Below are 21,931 nucleotides of genomic sequence, written 5' to 3' on the forward strand. Positions count from 1 at the left end.
CTCAGGTGAAGCCCCTCAGTGCTCACTGACCTGGAGGCTGGGCCTGCTGTGGTCTTGCACCCAGTCCTTGTCCTTGTGGGTGATGTGTAGAAGTGAGTCTTACTTTTCTGGCCTGGAGTTCATTGCATTCTTGGCAAACCTGGGGGACACCAAACCCTGAGGGTGGTGTAAGAAGTAAAAACACCTCGATGTTTTGAAGCTCTGGGGAGAACACCACTACACCAGTAGGAAAGAGGAGGAGAAGGGCTATAGCAGCCTGCAGAAGCTGATGTCACTCCCCACATAGGGGTGTGATGTGCCTAAATCCCTCCAAATGCAGATGGTATCACCTTCCCAGGGTTTGCAGCTCTCTCTTACTGATACTGCTCAAGCCTGCCTCTCCTCCAAGGACAGGACTAACAGGGCAGTCAGCTCCTGCTGCCGCTGCTGCTCTTCTGCCACAGGCTCTGAGGAAATCTGAACCTGTCTGTGGTGGAGTTTTGGGACCAGGTTCTAATATATGTTGCCTGCAAGAGGGAGAAGAGGCTGCACCTCTTGCACAGCTTCATAGTGAACCTCAAAATTAAGATTATTTTTTTAGTCTTAAGCCGTCAGTGCTCACATCCACCTGCATGCATACAACACAACAGATAATGTCTTTTAATACAGACAACTTGTATATTTGTATGTGCATTGTAATTGTGCTTCGGATGGTATTGAGGGTGGCCTTTTAGAACTGCCTTCTGATCCCCCGGCCTGCCTTGGTTTGATTAAGCAGCAGTAAAGAGCAAAATCACTAGCATCTCACAAGGATGTGAATAACATCTAAATTGTCATTTGTTCTCAATGTATTCTTTTAAGAAACCACTGACTTAGGACATGGAAGAGCTTGCACAGCTCAGACTCTGGACTAACCCTTCCTCATTACCCTGAGCATTTCTCCCTTCTTCCTCAGCTCCTTGGACTTGGTGGGAGATGAGTCAAACCTTTCTCAGACTGCCTTGATCTGGAAGCAGGTGGCTTTGGAGTCCTCCAGGGCCTGCATGTGCATCACCTTGACGCGGTGATGCGGGCGGGAGCAGTTTTTTGGAGGCTGAGTGCTTGGAGGTTCAGGGATGCTGGTCTAGGGCCAGTCTAGTTATCAACAGGGCTATTGGTCGGCATGAGGAGGTGGCTGTAAGCACAGTAAATAAATGAAAGAAGCAAGCTCAGCTCTGGTGTCAGCAGCAAGTCCTCCCGCTGCTGTCAGGGGACGTCGCATCCAAGCGGGATTGGGCTCCCGAGGAGGTGGCGTGAGCCAGTGGGCAAAGCAACAGGGGGAGTCAGAGACCTGGCTTTGCAACCTGCCTGTGCCACCCACTGCCTGCATTGCCCCGGGCACATCACCTCGCCTCCCTCCCCTCCCCTCTTCCCCTCTCCTCTCTCCTCCCAGCCTGCTTTTATTTCTGTGCACTGTAAGGGCCTCAGGGGAGGGGCTGCGTTTTCAGCTGCAGGCAGTGTAAGGGATACCACGAACACCGAAATCGCTGGCTGTCAGTGCGCAGACTAGGGAAGAAAATGATGTGGTGTAACGTTCTGGGAGCCCTTTCATAACACCAGGTCTATCACAAAGCACTTTGGCTGCCACAACAAAGCTTATTGATCAGCCTCAAGTATTCCAAATTGTGTCTTTCTGCCCGAGAAGTAGCAGGATGAAGAACTAAAGCACTTACACAGGAGAATATAGTACATGGGTTATTGAGTAACCATCAGCACTGCTTCAGGGCTGCTCTGTTCCTCTGGACTGTGTGCAGCTTCTGAACATTTTATCTCTTTCCTTCAGCTTTTGCAGGCGTGTGCCAGCTTCTGTAGCATATAAACTAGGTGCTATTTTTATTGAATCTGGCTTTAATGCTGTAGATTTTTCACACGTGTGTTGGTTTTTATTGTTGGTCTCATTCCTGAACTTTCTGGCACCTCTAAGTGTGAAGTCAGTTACGTGCACGTTGCTTGGCAGATGAATTCCTATTTCTGGGAATCATTTTCCTTCTAAAATGTATTTTTATATTAAAAATGTGATCTGTATCCATATACTGGCCTAAGATTCCAGCCCGGAACTTTCTGCAGCCAGAGATCTCCACAAGAGGGGATGCAGCCTGGAAGGAGACCTCTGCTTTCCAAGCTGTGAGTATTCATATTAAAATCTTGTTTTACTGACCCAACCTCTGCCTCTTGGAGCAGCAAAATCCCCTTCTGATCTGGCACCAGGGAAGAATCAAGACAAATATAGAGGATAGTAAGTGCTGTCTTCCAACACTGTCTCCCTTCCCAGCTTGTCTCCCTGCTAGATCAAGAGAAACCACCCATCTCCCCGAGCCTTCCTACTACCAGCTCTACCCCAGCTACTGCCTTGGCAGCTCCCCATCCTCCCTCCAGCACCCCCAGGTCCTGTGTGAAAGGCGGGGGCTTGGGGAGCCAGCTGCCCATCCTTCCAAAGGTGCTGTCCCCCTTTTCTCCGTCTGTGCACGGGCTGCCAGGGAAGAAGGAACAGTGGCTGTGTGTGGTTTTCTCGCCCAGGGTGACCTGGAACACATCTGCGAAGCCCTCCGAAGTAGCAGGAATGCGCTCCGTTAGGACATGATTCATCCTGCATACCGCATGGGTGGCTGCTCAGGGAGAATTTGGACATTTGCATACGCTGCCGAGACTTTCCGCTTCTCGCTTGCTCTCAAACCCCTGCACTTCATCCAGAGCGTGGGGGGCTGCACAGCCAGAATTCCCTTCCCGAGGGATTGGCTGGAGCCAGCCCAGCAGCGGTGGTCCTGGTGCTCCTTCCCCCGGCTGCATCGTGAGGGAGAAATGAGAGAAGCTACTCCCAGCCGTGTTGAAGGATGGTTTTAGATCCTCTGCTCCTGCTTCAAGCAAAGCTGGGGCAGAGCTGCTGCCTGGGGATCAATTTGGGATTTGGTATCTGCAGGACAGGAAAATATCATCACAGACCTACTGCTCAGGCAGAACCAAAGCACGGCAAAGGGAAGCGCCGCGAACAGGACTGAGTGAGCGCGCTGCTTCTGGGAAGGAAAAAGGAATTGGGCAACGAGGCGGTTGGCTGTACCTTAGGGCTAATCCCGGGTAACTGGATTTACTTTGGCAGCTGCAGAGTCGGATCAGCCTCAAGCAGAGAGGGGAGATGCTCCCCTGGCTGGGAGGTGACTCCCTGTGCTTTGCCAGCTGAGCTGCATGGAGCGAGTGAGACACAGCTGCAATGAATGGGAAAGGTGGAGGAATGGTGAAAACCACTAAGGTGATGTCTTAGTGAATAACAACATCATGGATTTCATGTTTTTTAACTGTATCTATTAAAAAAACCCAAACCTCTCAGACCTCACCTTGCTTCCCATGGCCTAAACACAATTTAAGGGGTAGAAGGGTGTTTTCCTGCTGGCATGTGCAGGCTGTTAATTATCTCTAAGGTATATATAGCATCAGTGAGGGAAACTATTTCACCTGCGCTGATTAGTCTATTTGGATTTACTGTTGTTCATTTTGGCATCAAAATCGTAACCAGGCAATCCTGGTACTTGGAACACAGATCTGAAGTAATATGGTAATGTGTTTAAATCCTTTAATATCAGGGGAACATAACATTTCAAGCTGTTCTCAAAAGGCTGCCAAAACCAAGTCTGACACTATGTGAAACATCTTAAAGAAAAATTTCAACAAACAGGAATTCAGCAAATAGGAATATATCTACCCAATAAAAGCCCCTGACATGGCTTTCTAGCATGCCAATGTCATGGGAGCCACAAATAAATACTGACTAGTCCTAACTAGCAGGTGGAAATAGATTTTAATAGTATCTAACTAATTATGGTATAAATTTGGTTTGAGATACAAATAGGTTCAATATGAGGTATAAGATTTATGGGTTTTAATTTAGTATTTTAGAATTCCAACAAAACCCCCTCAAGTCAGCAGAAAGTCTCATTCTTGCTTAAATAGGGTTTAGATCAAATCCCTGGCCAGCACAGGCATTCCCAGTTGCCATCACCTTTCATGATGAGTCATTAGAAGCCAAGTTTCTACTTCAGATTGCTTTTCTAACTCAAAATTCAAAGCCCTTACATGACATGCAAACAGAAATATTTACACAAGATGTGTATAAATATAAAGTTTATTCAGTATAGTGTTTAGAAAAATAAGTTCACATCATCTCAGAATACAAATAAAACACTTAATTGTCCAGGCACAAACCCCTATTACAGTACAACAAACATACATACTTTAGATCTCTTTGGTTGGGTAACTAAGCACAGATATGTTTGATGACACACTGGGGCAGCATCACCTAACAGTGCAGTAAAGTCTTCTTGATTATTCCCTCCTCTAATGCGTACATTCCACTTAAATTTCGTATTTGTTGTAAGGCACAATAAAACCCATATTGGAGAAATAACTGGTTAGTTCTGGACAAACAGTACATGCAGCAAAAGAACAAACATCCTCTGAATGTGAATCCTGAAAGCCAGAAGATTCACCCCCTCCTTGAGTTCAGAAATTTAAGAAGCAAGTTTTAAATTATATGAAACATACAACTAAGGTATAAAATATCCTTCAAGATAATAACTGCTAGGAGATAAAGGAAGACTTCAGGTATCCTTGCTTTTAAAAAGAACATTATTTTTGTTTTCAGAATGATAAAATTACTATTCTTTTTGATGATTTGACATTCTTCTCGACCACAAGCACTGGGCAGTTCATGCCCCCAGAGCCCTGCACACGTATTTCACATGATACTGGAGGGACGCACCCTCTTGTTCATCTGCCCTTGCTACAAAGTGCACAGACACTGGAAATCTATGTATGTGAAAAGCTCCCGTGCACACAGGGCCAAATTCCACCCTGATTTATTTAGCTGAAAATCGTGACTGAGGTGATGTTACAGGATTTGAAGTCGAACCTGTCCATTATTGACATCAATCTCAGACAGAGTAATAACAACAGTTCCCAGCCTCACTTCTGGGTAAAGTCACTTTCTGAATGAGTTTTCCTGTATCCACAGGTAGGGGAAAGCAGTAAATGGGAAGAGGTATATCCTTTGATAGACTGTGACTGTTTGGTTCTACCCAAGTGTCAGCCTTGTGCTCTGGTTTGTGCTGCCACCGTGTACGGGGCCAAATCCATCCCTGACCTAACACCAGTGAAATGAATGGACCATATTCCCAGCTGGCATGAAAGGACATGAAAGTCCATGGAAACGTGCTAGTTTAGCCCAGCTGAGGACCTGGCCAATAGGTGTGTGTGATTTATGTTGCTGAAATGTCCTTGCAGGTAAGACCACAGGGCAAATGCTGCAAATTGTCCACACAGAGCATTCAATCTAATCTATTTCTGGTTTCCTGCAAAACTCTGGGTGTAACAGAGGCAGCTTTAATCAAAAGTAGTAAAGAAGAGAGGGGTTTTCAACATCATGCTTTGTAAGAATTTGCTTGAACTTCAGGTATATTTTTCAAAGCTGAGTCTGGGACCAGAAAAGCAGTAGAATTTGGCAATATTTTCTGTAAGATTTTCAGTGGACTTAGAAGTTACAAACATATGTGAAGTTGAAATGATCCTTTATTCTCATCCAAAACAGAGAGGGAGGGAAGAGAAGGAATGTCAGAAGAATGCCAGGTAGACATACCTTCCATTTAAACAACAGAATGTGATAATAAGGGCTGTCTGTGGGGCTTGGACACTCACTGCCTTCCCATGCATGGGAGACCAGCATCCAAATCCCCTAAACACCATGTAAAAATCCTTGGTTTGGGAATCAGTGGAACAATGCCTTATTTACAGCAGCCAAAGATCTGGCCCTGGACACTTTTCAGGGCTTTGAGTACTGTCTATTGAGAGCAGTTAGCCTGCCTGCCTGAGGGCCACAAAATAAAAACTTACCCTTGAAGGAGTAAAACTACTTATTTAAATTTCTATTTTAAACACACTGTACCGTGCAATGAGTCTTTATATTGTGCATATGTACCTGCAGAAAACATGAGATTATAACTACATTATCTGGAGGGAATGACACTTATTTTCAATGGGAGAAAGAAAGAAAGAGTAAAAGATAATAAGAAGTTACTCGATATCTGGAAGACTAGAATAGATTAATCTTACTTTGTCCCAAAACACTGCTTTTATGTACATCCTCCACTCCCACTGAAGAGTGGGAGGTCTCCTATTAGAAGTACCAGACACTCCAAGAAACGTGACACTGTAACAACATACACAGTTTTCACATCAACTGTGCTGCAAAGCCATGGAATTCAGAGCCTCAGCAACACAACCAATGCAAAGAAGGAAAAATTAAAAGTAAAGTAACAGGTACTGTTGTAACACCACAGTCTTTTCAGTTATGAGACATGACCACACCAACAACTGCTCTGAAATATTCCCTAGCTTGCCTCCAAATATAGTCTGAGCTTCACAGACCGAATGTTAATCCACCATCAACTCCTTCAGAGCCAAGTACACATTCTCCATTAAAATGACAGCGATACAGGGTATTTCTAATTTTCCAAACGGCTGAATGATTTCATGCAAAGCATATACAGCTACTGCTACTGTCATCACCATCTTAGTCACATGGGTGAAGAAGAGGTGGGAAACAGATTGCTTGTGCTGGGGCCCAGCAAACAGATAAACAAGCAGAGCGGATAGGAGAACTCTGGACTATCCGATTCCCTGCACACGCGGAGCTCCCGGGAACATCAGGGAAAGTTGTGCCAGGGGAACATAGAGCTCCATGTCCTGCTTGTGATAATCTCTGCTTTAAAGCACTTGCCTCAAACACCCTGTTTGCCTGGGAGCATGTGGGGACAGCCAACTGCTGACGGGCTGCTCCTGCCTGCAGAGCATTAGCAGCTCCGTACAGCTGCTAGTGCTCCCCTTGCACACTCGTTCTTCCCTTTCCCTGCACTTTTCCCTGCAGCCCTGGAGACTCTGGCTCACAGCGTGGACTCCAGTGCTCACTGACAGAGCTCAGCTTCAAGGTTCCATAGAAAGCCTTGCAAAATACGCAATATAGTGCAAAACTACGAGAATGCCAATGCCGCGCTCACGGCACACGGAAAAACCTTCATTCCCCAAAAGCTTTCCACGGAACCAGCTAAAGCCAAGACAAACACACTGGGATATGCCACCTCAATTATCTTTCCTTTCCTTTTTTTTTTGTCCTTTACAAGTGATCTTGTTTTGTCCTGAGCCTGATTCAGAGCCCACAGAAGCTTACGAGAACATTTCCTGTTGCCTTCCAAAGGCTTCAGACCAGGCCCCTGATGAGGATGAACACATGCTTTAGTTACTGTATATATTCACATTAGGATAAAATACAACAAAACCAAACCCACAAAGATTAACAGCATGTCATTTTTGTACATCTGAATTATTATTATTATTTTAAAGCTTAAAGGATGTGCTTTTCCATGCTACAAAAACTCCTCTGGAGGAAAGGTTAAGATCTGTTCCACCTGCCCAGTGCCCACCTGCTTCTGCTGTCCCCAGGGAGAAAGGTGTGGAGACCCATCCCCAGCCAGGAAGGGACCACAGCTGCTCCCAGAGCCCTTTGGGCAGCTGCAGTTCCCACCATCAGCCCCCAGGCTGCTTGTCCTGGGAGGATATATATAAATACACACTCAACTGCCCTCCTGAATGGGGACCTTGCTCTACCAGCAGCTGAAGCCCTCCCACACGGGCTGTTTGGCCAATAGGCCAGTGTAAACATGGGGTTCCCTTCCCTGGCCTGCCCATCCAACCTTTCCTGCTCATCTGCCTGAGGCCAGAGCCAAGTGCTTTCCCTCAGCACCAGGGCACTGCCCGCGGTCCCTCTGCAGAGTCCTCCTGTCCTGCTGACGTGGTGCAGGAGGACCCATCCCTGGCTCTCTGCACTGCCAGGAAATGTCACCCACGATGTCCAAAAGACTCTTAAAACTCTTCTTACTCGTGCAAGCAGGGGCACCCAAGTCTGTGGGTCTACTTGCAGAAGTAAGGCATCAGGATTTGGCCCTGAGGACGGATATTTGCAAATCAGTGTTTTTATTCCTCCTGCCACTGTGCTTTAGTAACAAAGATAAGGCCACTAGGAAGAAAGGCACATGGAATTCTGTAAAAAATACACAAAAGGGTTCAACTAATTCGCAAATTACTAACAAAACAAACAAAAAAACCCCTGAACACAAAGACAAAGGGGGTAGAAACAGTGACCTCCTGGGTTTGTGAGACTGGGAATTAATTTTCTAGTTTCAGTGTGATTAACATTTTACTTTTACAGTCTATTGCTTGAAAAAAACTACAAAAAAGTAAAACCTTGTCAGAAATAACTACGCTTACTTCCTGCTCAAACAATAAAATAAATTAAACAACCAGAAAACGTTTTCCTTTTCAATGCATTGTGTCTAAAGTGAAAGGGAATATAAACCATAAATAAAATCCATTGTACTAATTAAAAAAAAAGTCTCCTTTATAGGAACTGAAACAATATTTACATTCATACTGGATAGAAAGCTTCTGAATTGCATAATTAGAGTTTCAAATGATGCTTTTTCTGGTGCACTGACAAAATGCTAGCTGTAGCATTTAGAAACCTGTACATGATTGATGTGAGATTTTTGGTTTCAATGCAAGTCTGTTGGAAAAAAAGCAAACATACCAGTAACAATATTATGGTTTCATTTTGTTTCTTAACCTCAAACAACATAAAAGTAGCCGGAGAGGTATCGTCTAGAGTTCCTTAGAAATCTTTCAATGCCCGTGGACTGGAAGTAAACAGAAAAAAAATGACTGCATTGTTTTTATGATTTTGGAGTGAGATTTTTGTTTTCTGTCTGAAGTTAGGAGTGTATACTTACTGTTAAGAGTATGTTGTACTATGGAGAGTCTAGTTACATTTTCAGGGTAGTATCTGGTAGCCAAACCCGTACCCATTCCTCAGTACTTGCCCTGGCCATTTCCTTTCTCCTTTAATCTGCTTAAAAGAGAATACTGCATGCAAACCAAGTGTAGCAACCTAATTCCATTGCCGGAGATTCCTCTGTACATCGATTCAGACCACTTAAATGTTCTTCTGGTTTCTTTAAATGAAAAAAAAAAACAAACCACCAAACAAAAAAAAACCCTACAAACACCTCACTCAGTGTTTGTTAGGGCCTCAATAGGAGACTTATCTATTAAAAACAGAAAGCAAGAAAAAAAAGAAGTTACAAGTCTTGCATAACTTCATCCATCTGAACTGTCTGCAGTTTGGCAAGTTCTTTTTTGTCCGTTTCCAGTTCTTCACATACCGAGTCAACCATGTTACTCATAACATACTTAGATTTGGAATCCAGCATCAGTAAATTGCCAGTTGATTTACTCTCAGAATTAGGTAAGAAATTCTCTTTGACATCGGGTACGGCTTGCAGAACTAACCTGTGCTCTCTGCCAAAATCCTGGTGCACTTGTGCAGGGGGGTGGCTGACACGGTCTCCACTTGTCGAAACTATTTCTCCAAGCACGGGCTGTGCTGTGGAAATGGACAACAGATCCTGACTGGTGATGAGGGGACAGTTCTGCAGGGTTGCATAGTTAGTGTTGCTGATAGATATCACTGTAGAGGTACTGGTCACGGGCGATGACATGGACTGGCTCTCCGAGATACCAGAGCTCAGTTCTGCAGCATTTAAAAGAGTTGGTGGTGTGAGGGAAAAATTATGTGAGGGCGTTACATTCACTAATGAGGAGGCCAGGGACTGGAGTCCTGCGCTGGATATATTTTCAGAAGACATGTTGACGTTCAGTTGCATGTTCTGACTGACTGGCATCAACTGAGAAAACACCAGGCTTCTTTCCAGTCCTTCTTGCTTGACAGATCCTACTGCCTGGCCTGAATTGGGAACTGTATAAACCACTGCACTCGGAGCGAGGGGGCTGAAGAAAACCTTTCCTTGCTGCACTGTTGAAGATTCAGTTGTAAAAGTTCCTCCATCAGATGTGCTGGGATTTACTGAAACATTACCTAGGCAAAGGGAAGCAAGAGAAAGGAAAACAGAGATTACAGTTGGTAGAGTGTTATGCAGTCCTGGTCTTTTTACCTTTGCAGTATACACACACACACACACACACACACACACAAATATTCCATGCAACGCTGAACATTTTTGTAGCAGGTGAGAGAAAACTTGGTGTAAAGAAATCAATGCTGTTAATAGAAATTACTTTTAGAAAGTTTAAAAAAAAAAGTTTCTGGTCTATTAGAGCACCTATCTTTCAGACTCTCATTAAGGGGCAAACAGTCCCCAGCCATGTGACTAAAATGAATGTGCTTTGGCCTTCACTAGTTGCCACCACTCAATTTCTATCTAAGAATAGAAGCATGAGAAGCTATTAAAGATAGTTCAGTGACAGACTACAGCTTGTGTGTGGGAACTGGAGACACGTCACATGAAATCCACCACTGCTGGGCAGAACCTGCCCGAGCCGACCTGCACAGAAAACACGAAAAACCGGTAATTTCTATTGGTTTAACTAGGTAATCCTCAAGCACTCAGCTCTATTCCCTTTCACCTGCTTTATCATGTTTTTCTCAAATCCTAACCCTACTGCATCCACCATGCTGTGAAAAGTCACCAGCACTGCCTGCCCTTGCTGAAAGCCATGGCACTGCTCGTGTGATGTTGTAGTGAGCCAAAGAAAGACGAGGTGGCCAGAGATGACCTGAAGTTGTTTCCACTGGACATGCTATGTCAGTTGTCATTATGGTAATTCCTAAAATAAGAAATACTGTCTCTTGGGACTGAGTCCCACTTGGAACACCTCTCTTTCTCAAAAGCAGTTTAATTATAAGACACTACAGTTGGACACAGCTGAATTTTTTAGAACAGCACTGAAGATTAATTTCTCACATGAGGAATATTTTAGCTCCCTATTAATTTCAGGTAATCAATGATGATTTTTTTGGGAAGATGTTATGCATAAGGGTAAACTAGAATAATAAAGCCAGGCAACTTGAAGTTACCTGTCAGTATTATTTACTGGGGCTTACTCAAAATAGCCGGCAGCATGCTTCACTTGGAATAGGCAGCCAGCTATCCATCCAAGAAAACCAGAACTTCTCTCTGCACCAGAGATATGGTGGATCACTCTCCAGTGGGCAACCAGTATCTTTAACAATGGGGAAAATGGTCAGAGAAGAGCTTATTACAAATCTTAGGACTTTTAAATACAATAGTCCTACAATACTTAAAAGACAGAACTCTCTTTCTCACCTTTGCTGGCTGTTTATGCCTTGGAGCATGTGGATTAAGTGGCTTTAGTAATTACAGGTGGCATTTAGACTAAATGTCTTCTCTCTTTAATCTTGGTTAAACCATGTACCAACAGTGCCTGTGAGTGCCACATTTTAGGACCTTATAATTGTGCACCCATTTGAAATGTGGTTGCACAGCTTCAGTGTTCCTCCCCGTGCTTCAGCAAGAATAATTCACACCCTATACACATTAAATTCAAAGAAGCACACGAGCACAATTTGAATTTCATCATAGTATTCACAGCTCCTGAAACTAGAGAGAATCATTCCAATTTAATCATTTTCATAATCAAAGATACAGTGGCCAATGAGTAACAAAGATGTTCAATTGTGCTTTTTAACTGACCTGCTTCAAAAAAGCGATCCAGAACTAGGTTTGTGCTCCCTGGGATTCTTCCTGACCAGCTGCAAGATTCAGACTATGGTATGTTAAGACCAACTCTAAAGCAAACTTGGGGAGGAGCCTGCACACTTGGCACATGAACCTGTGATGACATATTTCCTTTGGACTGAGGGCAGTTTTATCCAAATAGCCTCACATTTTATATCTACGAGCTAGTGCTTACGTCTATTGTTTCCCTCAAGTTTAATCTTTCTTAATTATGGAACAGAAAATGTACAAGCAACTGCTTGGTCTTGTTGTGTCTACAGTAATTCAAAATGTATTTTTGAGAAATGCCTTCATTAAGAAAACAAAAAACCAAAACAACCACCACAAGAACAACAATGGTAACAATTTCCAGCTGCCATAATTTTCATTTTTATGAACCTTCTCATTAAAAGAATTCAGTGGCAAATGGGGAATATTTTGAATTACTGAAACATGTAAAATTTACAGATATTTGTGAAGACTCGTATCACAGACTTCTGTGAACAGCATGAGATGAAAGGGGTGTAAATTACCAGACCTCCTTCCATGCTCTTAACAGAGCAGCTCAGCCTCATCTAACAGTCTGCCTGTGAGCATAACCCACTATAAAGGGAGGAAAACGGTATTATTTGATGTTCTGTGTGTGGCCATGGCTGAGATACAATGTTGATACCTCGGAAGAAAAGGACCACAGCTTCTAAAATGCTAAGTGTGCCTGATTCCAACTTTTTCTCATACCTCTTACTGCAAGAGGCAAAGTTTTTACCTTGTGAAGCTGCCACAGAAACAGGAGGCAGCTGCAGAGAAGAAAAACCAATGCTTCCGTTCAGCAGCTGGCCATTTGTTCCTGAATTGGGGATCTGGACAATGCCATACTGGTTTATTTGGACAGGAGCAGTAAAAGTAACTACAGAGCCTCCATCCTGGGAAGCAGCAGTTTCTACGCCTTCCCTTTTCACCTCCGAGCTCGGTATCAATCCTGGGAAAGTGACCGGGATGTTGCTAGGGCTGAAGGCTGCTGTGGCATTGGGGACTGAAGCCTGAAGGAGTTTGAAGTCTTTAACATCTTCTGACGATGATGACGACAGTATGTCAGTGATGGACACCCCATTGCTCACGACACTCGATGCAGTTTTGGGAGAATTTAAGGTAACAGTTTGTGAAGTGCCCACGCTGAGTCCATTGAGTATGACGCCATTGGGTCCCTGAAGAAACGAGCTACCATTGAGGAAGACAGGAGAGGTACTGGCAGGCATGAGGTTCCCATTCAACAAGACACCAGATGAGCTCAAGGCTATTTTAGTGTTTCCAAGCTGCTGCATGTAGACAGGCTCCATGTGGCTGGGAAGGCTGAGGCTGGTAACGCCGTCGGATGAGCTGGAGAGTGGATGGGGAGATAAATCCTCTCGCCCCTTACTGGATTCGTCTTCTGTGCTAGGGTTGCCATCTGACTCGCTATGGGAAAAGACGGAGAGATGACATTGCATTACCACAGCATGCCAGGATCTCTGAACCAAGGGGGACTTCTTGCTTTGACACAAGTACGTGAGAGTTTCCACAAATAATTTTTTTCTGTGTTTTTTCTTTACAAGGCACTTGAAACGAATATTCAAGCCAAGGGAGGAGGTTTCTTAGAATAGAACACATCAAACCAAACACTCGCCGAGGAGAAACTTTACAGACTGGGTTACGGAGTTGTAAATAAATTCCTCCACCCCGGCGACCGAAGGGGACTGCCTGGGCCCCCCTCCGCCGGCCCGGGGTGTCCACACGTGTGAGACCGGCCGCGGCCATTTGGCAAAGCGCTGGGAGGTGAGGCAAGGCCGGGAAGCGCCGCCGGACTCTCCGGGCTCTGCCTGCCGCCCCCGGCCCGGGGGAAGGGGAAGACCCCGGCCCGCGCTGCCCCGGTGCCGGCGGAGGCACCTCCGGCAGTGCCCGGCGGCCGGGGGGAGGGACGGAGGGATGGGGGGCGGCCTTTGTGCCTCCGCCCGGGGCTGCGCCGGGTTTTTTTCGCTGACTGGTCCGCCCTCGGCTGCATTTTTCGGTCGCTCTCCCCTCCCTCCCCCCTCGCCCTTTGATGTATCCCGCGGAGAGGGGCCGCGGCGGCACAATCGCGCCCTTGGTTGAGAAATGCCTTGGGGCCCCCTCCGCCGGCCGCTTTCCCTCCTTCTCTCCCCGCTCCCTTCCTCCCCTCCTCCCCGCGCTTTCTCCCCCCTTCCCGTCCCTTCCCGGAGGAAGGCGGGGGGCGGGAGCAGGGAGGTCACCTCCACCTGCCCGCGCCCCCACCGCCAGGCGGGGGGAGCCGAGGCCGAGCCGCGGGCGGAGCGGGGCCGGGGCCGCTCTCCCGCCCCGCAGCGCGGCCGGGAGCCCCGGGAACCGGCCCCGCTCCCCCGCTGAAACCCGAGCCCGGCCCGCTCCCGAGTCAGGTTTCAAAACAGAGGGAGCGCCGGGACCCCGCGCGTCCTCCGGCCGTCAATGATTAACTCTGTCAGGCGCGACAATTGAATAAAAACAAGGAGCGGGGGGAACAAACACCCCCGTCCCGTCCCTTCCCGGGAGTCCGCCCAGCGGCTCCCCCGTGCCCGGAGCTCCCCCGGGAGCGCGGGGCGGCGGGTCCGGGAAGTTTCCCTGCGCCGCCTCGCCCGCCCGGGCCGGGTGGGTGTGTTGGGAGCGAGGGAGCGGGGAGGAGGAAGGAGGGGAGGACGAGGCGCACCGAAGGTAAGCGCCATGTTTGCAGGGGAAGAAAGAGCCGGGAGAGGGAAAGGCAGGCGGGAGAGGGGGCGGGGAGGAAAAGTTTTCCCTCACCTTTTGGACTGGGTCTCGGAAGGGTTGCGGTCCCGCTGCCTGCGGTTCTTGAACCAGTTGCTGACCTGGGTGAGGGACAGCCCGGTGATCTTGGCCAGGTTGCGCTTCTCGGCGGGCGAGGGGTATCGGTTCTGCTTGTAGAGCTCCTTCAGCGCGTTGCGGGACTTCTCCTTGAAGCAGTAGACCGTCTCCTCGCCGTCCCAGATGGTCCTGGGCAGGGGGTATTTCCTTCGCAACCTGTACTTGTCCACCGCCCCCAAGGGTCTGCCCCGGGCTCGCTCCGCCTCGGTGTAGCGAGCCTTGTACCAGAGCTCCTGCAGCAGCGGGTGGTTGGAGGAGTCGAAGTTGTGGCTCTCCAGGATGCTATAGAGCTCGGCGTAGATGCCCTGGTGGAAAGCCACCAGCGCCCGGGCTTTCATCAGGCTCTCGTTGCCACGTAGCAGATCGCTCGGGGGCAAAGACCACAGGAACCTGGCCAGGCGGTCCAGGTTCCCACCTTGCTGCAGCGCCTCGCACACGCAGGCGACGTGATCCGGGGAGAAAGCCAGGGGGGTCTGCGAGGAGGAGGAGGAGGAGGAAGAAGATGATGAAGAGGAGGGAGAGGAGGCAGCGTGGTGATTCCTGGCCAGGAGTTCCGTATGGAGCAGTACCTGTTCCGCGGCTCCCTCCTCGCCAGCGGCGGCGGAGCCTGCGTGCTCCATGGGGAACGGGGCAGCGGCGGGAGGGGGCGGCGGCGCGGGCCCGTCGGGGGCTTCGGAGAGCATTTCCATCACATTTTCCTCCTTGATCTCTACGGCGATCACGATGTCGTCCGCGGCGGGGGAGGCAGAAGACATGTTTCGGTTTGTTTTTCTTTTTTTTTTTTTTTCTTTTTTTTCTCGTGTTTTTTTTTTTTTTTTTCTTCCTTCCCCCCACCCCCCCGCGTTCCCTTCTCCTCCTCTCCCCCCTTCCTATCTCTCTCCTCCTCCTGCTCTAGCCGATCAGGTTTCCCCCGGCCCCGCAGTGACCATCCGGGATCGCTGCTGTATCCCGGCCGCGCTCCGCCGCTCCCCCCGCCGCGACTCCCGCACCCGCCGCAAGACTATGTGGCCCCGCCCACCGCTGCCCCGGCCGCGCCCGCCCATTGGCTGCGCCGCGCCGGGAGGGCGGGCTACAGCGTCTCCAAGGCAACCGTCAATCAAGCGGCCGCGCTCCTCTCTCCGCTCCCCCCCCCCCTCCACCTGGAGCCCCCGGGAGGCGGCGGCTCCCGTCACCTGCGGCTTTTCCTGGAAGGGGAAGGGTTAAAACGCTCCCGGTGCTATCGTTACTGGGGGTGGGGGAGTTTTGTTGTGTTCACTTCTGGGCCCCTCACTTCAAGAAAGTCCTTGAAGTGCTGGAGCGAATCCAGAGAAGGGTAGCGGAGCTGGGAAAGGATCTGGAGTAGAAGTCCTATGGGGAGCGGTTGAGGGAGCTGGGGGTGTTTCGCCTGGAGAGGAGACTCAGGGGTGACTTTATCACTGTCTGCAATTCCCTGAAAGGAGTCTGTAGTCAGGTGGGGGTCGGGCTCTGCTCCTGGGCTACCAGCGACAGGATGAGAGGGCATAACCTTAAGCTGCGCCAGTGGAGGTCTAGGTTGGACATTAGGAGGAATGTCTTCACAGAAAGGGTGATTAAAGATTGGAGTGGCCTCTCCAGGGAGGCGGTGGAGTTACCATCCCTGGAGGTGTTTCAGGAAAGACTGGACGTGGCACTTAGTGCCATGGTCTTGTGCTCAAGGTGGTCTTTCCCAAAGTGATTGATTCTGTGATTCCTGTTGGTTAGCCATGGGTGAGTGTCTCCCCTCTCCCCCTGTTACAGCCTGAGCTCTGCGGCCGGCTCACCGCCCAGCTCCGCCGCCGGGCAGGCGCTGCCGCCCCGGCTCGTTCCCGCTCGGGCCGGCGGTGCCGGGCGGTGTCGGGGCCGGGTCGCGTGCGGAACGCGCGGGGTGGCGCTGGGCGGCGGCGGGGCCTTTGGCGGCGGCACAGGAAGGCGGAAGGCGCGGCGGGAGGAGGAGGAGGAGGGAGAGCGGGAGGCGGCCATGGACGACCTGGGCTGCCCGCGGTGTAAGACCACCAAGTACCGCAACCCGTCCCTGAAGCTGATGGTGAACGTCTGCGGGCACACGCTGTGAGTGGCGGCCGGGCCCCGGGGGGGAGCGGGCGCGGTGCGGAGTCCCGGCTGCTCTGCGGGGCGCCGGGCGGCGGGGCCTGGGGGAGGGGGTCGCTGCCGCGGCCGGCCCGGGGGTGGGGGCGACAGCGGCCCCCGCCAAACCCGAGCAGCGTTTGCGAGGCGGCTCCGGGCTGCTCGTGCCGCCGTTTCCTCCCCCGGAGGGTCCGTGTGAGCCCGGGCTGGGTCCGGTGTGGGTTTGACGCGCTGCCCTCGCTGCCTTTTCTGCAGTGAAATTCCCGGGAGGGGAAGCGGAGAGGAACCCACGGGGCACGGCGTGAGTTCGGGGCAGGCTCCTGTGCCACAGGGCCGAGAGGCTTCGTGGTGCCAAGCGGGTTACGCAGGGGAAAAATATATTTCCCGTGGAGTTACACATTTCTTATTTGTATTTAAAACTGTACTCGGGTAGTAAAGAAAGAAAAAGAAGTTTTTTGTTGTATCCTTTTAATGTGTTCATTCTGCTGAATGAAGAATGCTTTGCTGAAGTTTTGATGCTGGTTTAAATGCTGGGAAATCCTCTTGGGAACCTGTGCTGATGGTAGTCTTAAGTCATTCGTGGTTTTTTTCTTTTTTTTTCCCCCAAGTAAAGTCATGACTTTTTTTTTTTTCCTTTTTTCTCCCAAAATGTAACACTTAGGTAGTACCCGGCACTGGCTCTTGCTGATTTAAGTCACAAATAGTCTGAATTCATTCCCTGTCAGATGTGGAGATCTTCCACACTAACCATCCTTAGTGGAAGTTTAAAGAGCTGTACTCTAAATTCTTTCTGGATGTATGCCATAAAAGTCCAATACTGCAATATTTTTTAACTTTTATTTTTTGTATTTTATTGTATTTTTATTTTAAATTTTTGTTTGTTGTGGCATTTTGTGTCTTTTCATCTTTCCTGTGATATGTGTATTTTTTAAGCTACATGTGGATTGCATTCAAAAGATGCAGCCCAAGAGCTTTTGCTTGCCTTGCTACATTGCTGTAAGGGAACAGGATGAAGGAAGTGAATTACAAGAAAGGATTTATCTTATTGTCTTAGGAAAAAAGTGTTACTTTTCATTCTGCTCCTTGCTTCTGTTCTCTGGTCATGCAAGCACTTCTGTTGCCATGAAGATGTGGTGGTGTGGGAGAGGTGGCCTCAGGAGTGTCCCTGTGGTGGACAGCAGTGCTGTCTGTACAAGGGCAGCGTTAGCTGGAGTTCAAAAGGCAACAGCCCCGTTTAGGCAAAGCTGTGTGGGTTTAAAATGATGCCTCGATCTTGTATTCACCAAAGATCAAAGGACTTGATCAAAGTGGTCCCGATGCGCTTTCAGGCTCCTCCAGAGCCACTTCCAGCAGAGGACAGCATGTCTCAGTTTGCTCTCCTGCTTTGGTTCTCAGTTGTTTTGGTGTGGTTTTTTTTGTTTTTTGTTTTTTTTTTTTGTAAGTGAGCTTTGCTTGAGAAAATTGTGTTTTCTGCTTTACTGAGTGCAGTTGCTGACACTGTGTCTGGGGGTTGATGTTCTTGTCTTGCTTCTTGCATCTGCACAAGGGCTGCCTCTGCTTCCCCCAGCTCTTACTGTTTGCATCTCTGTTGCAGAGTAGAATCTCTGGGTTTCTTTGGTTTTGTTGTAATTAAGGACTCCCCATCTCGATGTGGTTTAAGTGTGCCACTTTTCCTCTGTATTTTCCTTCCAAGCGCTCCTTCAGGGTTGTGTATTTATTATTGTTTCCACACATTGTTACAAAACCTTCATGCTGGAAGTTGTTTCTTAGTAATGGTTAATAAATTGCCATAATGACTCATCTGGAAGGTGGAAGCTCAGATGACCCACCTGTGAATGAGGGGAAGTAATTGACACTTGTTCTCTCATAAATTCACCATATTTCAGTCACAAGGAAGGAATGTTTAATTAGCTCCCAAAGCAAATGAGCTAACATAAGTTTCTGATGGAGATCTATCCTTAGGCAATCTGTTCTGATATTTTGCAGTTCTTACCATTGAAAATACTACTCCTAATTTCCAATCTAAATTTCTTTGCTATAATTGAAGCATTTAAGAATTCTACCATGAATTGTATACACTTGTGAGCTCTTTGTTACTTCTCTTCTGTAGGAATGTGTCGAATATTTTGAGGGCTTTTTCTTTGGTGTATTTCACTCTGAAGAAATCCCATTGCTTCAGTCTCCTCTGTTCAGTGATTTTTAAAAATTTATTTATTACATTTGGGGGCTATTCTCATTGGGGTTTTTTTAGGCCTTTTCCACTTGGTTTGCATTTTATTGGAGCTGGATGTGGTGTTCCATCTGAGTCCTTAGTACAACAGCCAGAGTAAAATGATTTCATGTTCTTTTCATACCTGCATTTCATCCAGGCAGGATGATGAGTCTTAATGTATTTATTTTTTTGCAGTGATATGTTTGATTTGAGCATAAGCCCCAGATATTTAGCACTTTACCACTCAGCATATCTGTGGGCAGAACAGAGTTTAAGCTTGCTTTCCATGTTGTGTTGTGCAGATGATTGTTATTATCTCTTTGCTCTGTTAAACAACTTGTTACTTCGGGTGACTTTTGCACTTGCTTCAAGTGACTTTGGATTCTGAGACCCTTCATCCAAGTGTTTGAAACTGTCTGAGAATATTCTCTGTTAACATCCTGATATTTTCCATTGTGTAGTTTGTGGACAAAATGTTGTCTGGGAGATGCTGGAAATTGTTGCTTGTGACACTTAGAAATCCAACTGAGGCAGAGCAAAATGTGAAGTTGCCTGCAGTAAGTTCATTGCTAAATAACCCTCTTCCCCTGGTTACTTTCTGTAACAGTGGAGAAGGCGAAAAGATTAGAGCCATGTGAATGGGCTTGCTACCAATTTTCTCTGTGACTGAAATGAAATCTTATCTCTGGGTGTGGTTTTCTAAACATCTCTGACTACTTCAGTATGTTCTGCTTTTGTTTAGATTATATGACTGTCAGTTTAAGAGTGTCAAAAGTCCAGTTAAACCAAAACTGTATTGCCTGTAGTTGCTGTTTTACTACCTATATTGTCAATGTGTCATTGAAGGGAATTATATTTCTTTGATACAATTTCTTTCTAAGAAATTGTGTGTTGAATCTCATCTGTTCTGTTATCTGGAATATGCCGGAGGTGGGCTTTTTTCTCAGATTATTTTGGCATCTTCCCAGGATCTGATGGTAAGCCTAAGTCTGGTCTGCCTTTCCCTGTGTATTTGTTTCCTGTTCTTAAGAGGCAGATGCTTTAGTCCTTCTTTAGGTTGCTGGAACTTAATGCAGACAGCAGAGATGATGCAAAATTGCTTTTGTCAGTTTTCAAAGGGTAAATATTACATCTACCAGATTTGAAAACCTTGAAGTACTCCTAATGCTGTAACCCCTGGATATAGTCCACGAGTTTATGGACTACACGTCCATTGTTTTATGGAAGCTCATCAAGCTGTCTGCAGAAGCACATTGCCTTTATGGTGCTTTTCGTTTGAAGTGTGCCGATAAATCTGCATGGAAAATTCAGAGCTGTGGCTTTGCTGGCTCGGGAGGTTTGGAGCAGTTGCTGTAATGCGTTTCCCAGTTCTAGCTTGGGCTCCTGCTCCTTCTGCTGTGCTATGAGTTACATTAGCCAGCTAATCCATCTTACTGAGTGGAGATTGATGCAGAAAATGCCCCAAGTGCTTTGGCATCATCTGTTAGAGATTTTCCCTCTCATTGAATAGTAGGTTAATGTGCTCCTGCTTCAGCTGTGCTTTCCTCCATTGCAGCCATTCTGAAGCAATATTTTCATTTTACCTTCAGTGTTGCCTCCTGGTAGTTTCTTTCCTAAAGCCCTGACCTTTCCTATTCTGTCAGGTGTGCTGTTCTCTTAATGAAGTGACCTCAGTGATGTAATTTGCACTTGTGCAAAATACCTTGAATTTTAAAATATTGAAGAGCCTGTACTTAGCTGAGATGATTTGTCAGTAAGCTTCAGATCTTTGTTTCATCTGGGTTTCAGAAAGCTTGTGGTTTTACCATGGGTTCATTTCATTCATTTTGTGACTCTGTTTTCCCTTCTGAAAGAACTGTGAGAGTTATCTTATGCCTTCTGTCAGCCAGACTGTTTCCACTTTCATGTTCTTAGGCAGTTCTTCCCTTCTCATTAGAAGGAAATTAGAAGAGCCGTTCCTTTTATCATGGTTTATTCCTCCCCCCCCCCCCCTTTTTTTTTCTTCTTCTCACCTCTTATATAAAAAAACCACCTCAGATCTGAGAACTTGTTGGGCAAAAGATGTCCTGGTTTTTCTTTCTTTTTTGACAGATGGCTGCAGTGACGGTTCCTCTTGCTATGAAATCCTGTGCTTTGGAGGTTTGGCTGTTCATTCTTCTCTTCCTTACTTCATTAATTTAAATCCCATCTGAGGTGGATGCTACATGTGAGAGTCCCTATGTTGGCCTCCCATCTCTTTCTTACTGTGACCTTGACCGTGCCATCAGATTGGTTCTGGATTTTGGCAGTAGCATTTCTCCTTCCTCATCCTTTGCATCTCTTCCTGTGTCAGTGGCTTTGACCCTATGTTAGAAAACTCACAGTGCTTTTCTCCTAATGCTGCATGTTTGGCACAGTCAGTTCTCCCATGGTCAGTGGGGCTCTGGAATGTGCTGGTGGCAGAGTGGGATCAGAGTGCTGATAAGCACAACGGTACTGCAGTGGAGATAAGGGATAGGCAGGTGGCTACAAGAGGATGTAATTGGACATTTGGTCTTTTGTAAACAACCTTCAAGTTGGAATTCCACTGCAGTTTATTCCAATAGAACCATGCCAAGCCTTACAATTGTGGAAATAGGTTTTTCTTGGGGTTGTTTCTTAGTAGTTTGTTTTTCTTGGTTATTGCTTCTTGACCAGTATCGCCAAAAGTGTAATACCATGTGTTTTTGGCATCAGAGTAATGTTAAATAAGTCTTTTCCACTATAAATCTTCTCTGTCACTGGGAGGGAAGATGATAAATTAGCAGTTAAAAGTTGTTCTAGGATGGGACTTAGTAAGGAAATGCTTAGTTCAAGAATAATGAATGTCTTTTAAAGTTTATTTTCTTAAGTATAACAGTGGTTCAAGGCATCAGATACTTGGCTGTAAAGAAACTTTTGTGCAGGGAAAAGTGTGTCTAATTATGGAGCAATGCTTGAATAAAGTCCTTTAATGCATTAGTTTCTAAGGTGCACTGATGGCTTTGCTTTCTTTTAGAAGTTCACTCAAGAATTATATTCAAAATCCGTTGTGCATGCCTGACAATTTTTGGTTATTCAGACAATTCCTAGAGTCTTTTCTAAACAT

The 21,931-nt window shown here is 47.0% G+C and overlaps 2 protein-coding genes and 1 long non-coding RNA gene across 5 annotated transcripts in view; 2 read left to right on the forward strand and 1 right to left on the reverse strand.

Annotated features, from left to right (window-relative positions):
- The window catches only part of LOC104687318, an 18,656-nt gene extending 13,258 nt beyond the window's left edge, over positions 1-5,398 (forward strand). Inside the window, exons 4-5 of the long non-coding RNA XR_002045222.3 lie at positions 2,062-2,142; positions 2,536-5,398. This is a non-coding gene — a long non-coding RNA (uncharacterized LOC104687318). The remainder of the gene's footprint in view (positions 1-2,061; positions 2,143-2,535) is intronic.
- Positions 4,115-15,327, reverse strand: SIX4 (SIX homeobox 4). The gene is made up of 3 exons (XM_039551786.1): positions 14,454-15,327; positions 12,415-13,103; positions 4,115-9,988 (listed from the first exon to the last, which is right to left on the reverse strand). The coding sequence occupies exons 1-3, from the start codon at positions 15,287-15,289 to the stop codon at positions 9,192-9,194; spliced, it is 2,322 nt and encodes a 773-aa protein (XP_039407720.1). The 5' UTR covers positions 15,290-15,327; the 3' UTR covers positions 4,115-9,191.
- MNAT1 (MNAT1 component of CDK activating kinase) overlaps positions 15,224-21,931 on the forward strand; it is a 119,230-nt gene continuing 112,522 nt past the window's right edge. For 2 of the 3 annotated variants that reach the window (XR_005601898.1, XM_039551791.1), the window contains exon 1: positions 16,467-16,598. Coding sequence is in view for 2 of the 3 variants with exons in the window: in XM_039551791.1 (XP_039407725.1) it covers positions 16,510-16,598 (89 nt within the window). In the remaining variant the exon portion in view is untranslated. Of the gene's footprint in view, positions 15,296-16,466; positions 16,599-21,931 lie in introns of those variants that run through there. The other variant, XM_039551792.1, reaches the window with a different exon arrangement.

Source organism: Corvus cornix, chromosome 5 (assembly GCF_000738735.6).
Source record: "Corvus cornix cornix isolate S_Up_H32 chromosome 5, ASM73873v5, whole genome shotgun sequence".
Taxonomy (NCBI): domain Eukaryota; kingdom Metazoa; phylum Chordata; class Aves; order Passeriformes; family Corvidae; genus Corvus; species Corvus cornix.

What these genes read in the sequence shown, in the direction of transcription:
- SIX4 (XM_039551786.1), bottom strand. Translation starts at nt 15,289, where the DNA reads ATGTCTTCTGCCTCCCCCGCCGCGGACGACATCGTGATCGCCGTAGAG. An exon ending in TCCGAGACCCAGTCCAAAAG is followed by an intron (nt 13,104 to 14,453) that starts GTGAGGGAAAAC and finishes CTTTTCCCATAG; the next exon opens with CGAGTCAGATGGCAACCCTA. An exon ending in TTCTGTGGCAGCTTCACAAG is followed by an intron (nt 9,989 to 12,414) that starts GTAAAAACTTTG and finishes CCCTTTGCCTAG; the next exon opens with GTAATGTTTCAGTAAATCCC.